Genomic DNA, 4272 nt, shown 5'->3' with positions numbered 1-4272 from the left:
TAACTAGACTATATTTATTTTTGCGCTATAACTACATTTTTAACATCAAATTACAGTCGTTGTCTTTGCGCGTGCCCAACTAGAACTGCTTGTAGTTTTTTGGTTTCATAAACGTGCAGGTAGAACTACATTTCCCGTCAGCCCGTTCTCGAGATATTTCCGTACTGATTGGCTGATTCTGATGGTGAAAGTTGAACAGACGTGTTTCTCAAGCCCGTACGGTAAACATTAGAGTTCACGGCTTTAGTAGTCATTACAGCATTGTAATGTCCTTGTAATTGTATCATTTAAGACATTTGTTTTACATTTTATTTATTCTGTATGTTTCTGATATATTCAAGCGGAAGACGAGCTTGTTGTTTTACAGCAGCTATATTTAGCTGTGTCGGATAAGACCTGCAGAATCACTATGACAGCTGCGTGATAGCAACTCTAAAAGAGGTCACATTAAAGACTGCCATTTATTTTGGAATAGTATGTCTTTGATCCAAGAGACGCGATAAACCAGCTTCTAATATGGCAGCGCTACTTTTGCAGCGCGGAAGCAAATGTTACGACAAACGGGTTTGGTTGTTATCGTCTCGTTTCAGCTGTTTTCAGGCCAGCAGAAAACTCCTGGAGAGCAAGGTGACTTCATACTTGCCTTTAATGACTCCAAACAAACGAGGGCTTACTTCAGGACACGTTCAGGTGGGTTATTTAAACGCCGACCAAGCATTATGTACATTATTTTTTCATTTAAAGTTCATAGCAAAGAGGTTTGACTTGTCATCTTGCGAAGTGACGTTAAGTATAGTTAGCTGATGTAATGCTGACTAATACGGCTTATACAGAATATACACTTTTTTTAGACAAAACGAAACTGTCTAAACTGTTATGAATCATAATAATAGCAAGTAATCTATGCGATTATGTATGAGCATGACCTTGATATTTCTTGGGTGCTTAACCAAGTTCTGTTTTACAGAACATTTTGACAAAGCCATTAATCCCGAGACTTATTGGACTTGAATTCCATTGTCGCCACAAATTGATCACAGATCCTGTGAAACTGTGGAAACTATTAGGTAAGTATTACGTTTATTTTATTGTTTTGGCTGGACAAAGTTGTGTTGCAGAACTTTTGACTTCTGAATCTTAATGCTTTTTCTGAATTATGTTGCGTAGCATAATTCAAATCTTTTTCCAAATCTGTCAGGCACTACTCATTATTTCAGGACTTCCAACAGAAGACGTGAAAAGAAAGAAGGTGGAAAAGGGAAGAACCCAGAGGAGGATGAAGGTATTTTCTGTAGTTTACAAACTACTTTCTTAATGCATCTAATTGTGAATGATTAATTTATGTATGTTTAATTAAAAAAAATAAAATAAATTGGCCTAATAAATTTTAAACAAAATGCCTGCTTAAGTCCACTTTTTCAGTGCAGTGTCCAAATCTCGAAACCAATTAAAAACCAATAGATAGAATCAAGTTGTAAACATTTTTTCTTTTTCAATAATTTGCTACAATTGAATGTGCCTCACAATATGGAGCAAAAGGTCTGTCGCTACTTCGGTTTACTCATGACATTTTTGTCTTCGTAAAGGCATTTTTAAACCTGATTAAAAGTGACATTTTTATGTCAAATTCTCACCTAATCTCACTTAATCAATAAATCAAACTAGAATATTAAGACACTACAGTGTTTTAAAATAACGTTTTAAATTTTGGAATACATAGGCGGAAATCCCGGGGGGGTCGGAGGGGACAGGACCCCCCCATCTGAGGGTTGTACCCCCTAAAAATATGATTAAAAACCACGCTGTGCATTGTAAATAACAATGTTTTATACTTTAAGTAATTGTGTAAGTAGTAAAACGGGGCAAAAATGCGTTTTAAGTTTAGAAACATTTTGAGTCTCCCCCTCCCTTGCCTCACAGTGCTTTGGTCCAAATGCCTGCTTTCCTCTTTTACATCACCCACACACACAAGTCCGTGAGAGAGAACAAAGCCAATAGTTGTGGTATTCCAGTAAGTAAGGCTGTCAGGGCTATTTTATTCACTTAAACATTGGATGAAGTGATTATTTTCTCTTTAATACAGATGATGCCAATGTATTTTTCGATGAGTCCGCTATGTTAGCAATACCTGCTTGAGGGAAAGGGTTGCCAGGTTTTCATAACAAAACCCGCCCAATTGCTACTCAAAACTAGCCCAAACTATCTGCGTTTCGAGGGGGTCCCCCGGTAAAAATCGCGTTCTGGGGGTTAAAATACATGTTATTGGGGTCGCTTCAACCCACAGACAGGAAAAACAACCTGCGGCAACAGTGATAAAGTAGCCCAATTCCACAGGAAAAACTTGGCAACACTGTGATGGATGGTAATGTCTACAACAGACACCACCACTGTCACGGCGCGACCACAACAGTTTGAAGTTGTCTAATGTGGCACGGTCTCCCTGCTGCACTAATAGTAGTAGGCCATTCCTCTGTGTATACATATCCTTACAAGTACAATTTTAGCTGTATTATTTGTGTCCCCTTCAAAAATTGCTCTTGAGAAATTTTGTTTATTGTCCCCCCCTACTGTTAGACAAAAAGTACGCCCCTGTTGGAATATAAAATTGTTTAAATATAATCTTATTTTTAAATATGAAACAGTCGTCAGTAAATAGCAGCAAGTCCCTGTCTTAATGAGTGAGTCATTAAATTATTAATTCAAAAGATTTGTTTCAAATGACAAGTGACCATGTTTATGAATTGGTTGTTGAATCATTCACTCAAACAATATATTCAACGAAATGCAGTAATGAAACAATGCTGTGTGTTGCTCGGAGACGTGCAACACTTCTTCTCTCCTTTTGTTGCCGTTCTAACTGTATTCCGATTAGAATATACTTCTGTAGGCTATACTAATCTGCTACATCATGCAGTGAAGGCGTGTTTTTTTTATTTTTTGCAAAATGAGCTACATACTCAATAATGTCACTGACAATTACAGTGTCATTGCAGACAATGTATATCGCACATTCCTACATTGCCCTGCTTATTAGGTGGCTAAAGTTGATTTGAGTTGAAATTGTTTTATTTAGAGACCATGAAGTGATATGACAAACATGGAATTGGCATAGCTATGTAGGACATCAGGTTGACTGGGACAACAGTCAGTAATGCAATTTGTTGACCAATCAGACAAATGTAATTCAGATAGGCAGATATACTTTTCATTCCAGATTTTTCATTCTTACTTTGCTTCAATGTTTATTCCCTAGAAGAGAAAAAGAGACGAGAGCAGGAGGACCAGATGTATAGGGATCGACTGCGCACACTCTTTATTATCGCTGTCATCATGAGCTTGCTCAACTCCATCAACACCAGTGGGGGGAACATATCCTGGAATGATTTTGTAAATGAAATGTTGGCCAAAGGGGAGGTGTCACGAGTACAGGTGGTACCAGAGAGTGACATTGTGGAGATCTACCTTCACCCTGGCGCAGTCATCTTCGGCAGACCTGTAAGTCACTTCACATACAAGTGCCATACATGATTTTTGAGTAATTGTTATCATTATGGTGCTGTTGATTCTAGTTTCACTGATGTCCTGTTGTCTGTTATAGAGACTTGCCCTGATGTACCGAATGCAGGTGGCCAACATTGACAAGTTTGAGGAGAAGCTTAGAGCAGCAGAGGAAGAGCTGAATATTGATACCAAAGACAGAATACCAGTCACCTACAAGCGCACAGGCTTCTTTGGGAAGTGAGTTATTTGGACCTTCCACAGAGCATTCAATCCTGGCAAGTTGAAAAAAAGATTAAAATCGACTGTTGGCATAACAAAGTATCACTGGATCAATTTCTTGTCCTTCACAGTGCTCTTTATGCACTCGGTATGGCTGCCATTGGGGTTGCAATTCTCTGGTACATCTTCCGACTGGCAGGAATGGGTGGGAAAGATGGCGGCTTCAGTGCATTTGTAAGTCAAGATTCCTTCATTTACATTCGTTGTAGAATTGTACATTTAATTATTATTGAAATGTTTTCTGATGTCAAATAATCTGCCTGCTCCACCAGAATCAATTAAAAATGGCTAAATTCACTATTGTCGATGGGAAATCTGGGAAAGGTGTAAGCTTCAAAGATGTTGCGGGAATGCACGAGGCCAAGATGGAAGTCAAAGAGTTTGTGGACTATCTAAAGGTAAGGGCATCTGAAAGTTAGGCCCAGATCTTTATTTCTGTGAATGTGACAATCTTTAGTTATTCATGCTCAGTTTTACTTGGTGCTGCATTAC

General features: G+C 38.4%; 1 protein-coding gene across 2 annotated transcripts in view; it reads left to right on the top strand.

The window, feature by feature from the left end:
- Window positions 1-4272, top strand: part of LOC107685858 (paraplegin-like) — a 17056-nt gene that overhangs the window by 867 nt on the left and 11917 nt on the right. The window contains exons 2-8 of one of the 2 annotated variants that reach the window (XM_016482593.1): window positions 591-690; window positions 968-1067; window positions 1199-1282; window positions 3254-3495; window positions 3599-3738; window positions 3852-3954; window positions 4053-4178. In XM_016482593.1, coding sequence (XP_016338079.1) covers window positions 591-690; window positions 968-1067; window positions 1199-1282; window positions 3254-3495; window positions 3599-3738; window positions 3852-3954; window positions 4053-4178 — 895 coding nt within the window. Of the gene's footprint in view, window positions 1-227; window positions 691-967; window positions 1068-1198; window positions 1283-3253; window positions 3496-3598; window positions 3739-3851; window positions 3955-4052; window positions 4179-4272 lie in introns of those variants that run through there. The other variant, XM_016482592.1, reaches the window with a different exon arrangement.

Source organism: Sinocyclocheilus anshuiensis, unplaced genomic scaffold (assembly GCF_001515605.1).
Source record: "Sinocyclocheilus anshuiensis isolate Anshui unplaced genomic scaffold, SAMN03320099.WGS_v1.1 scaffold1018, whole genome shotgun sequence".
Classification (NCBI taxonomy): Eukaryota; Metazoa; Chordata; class Actinopteri; order Cypriniformes; family Cyprinidae; genus Sinocyclocheilus; species Sinocyclocheilus anshuiensis.
The sequence above is the reverse complement of the archived record's forward strand: the minus strand, read 5'-3'. Positions and strand labels throughout refer to the sequence as shown.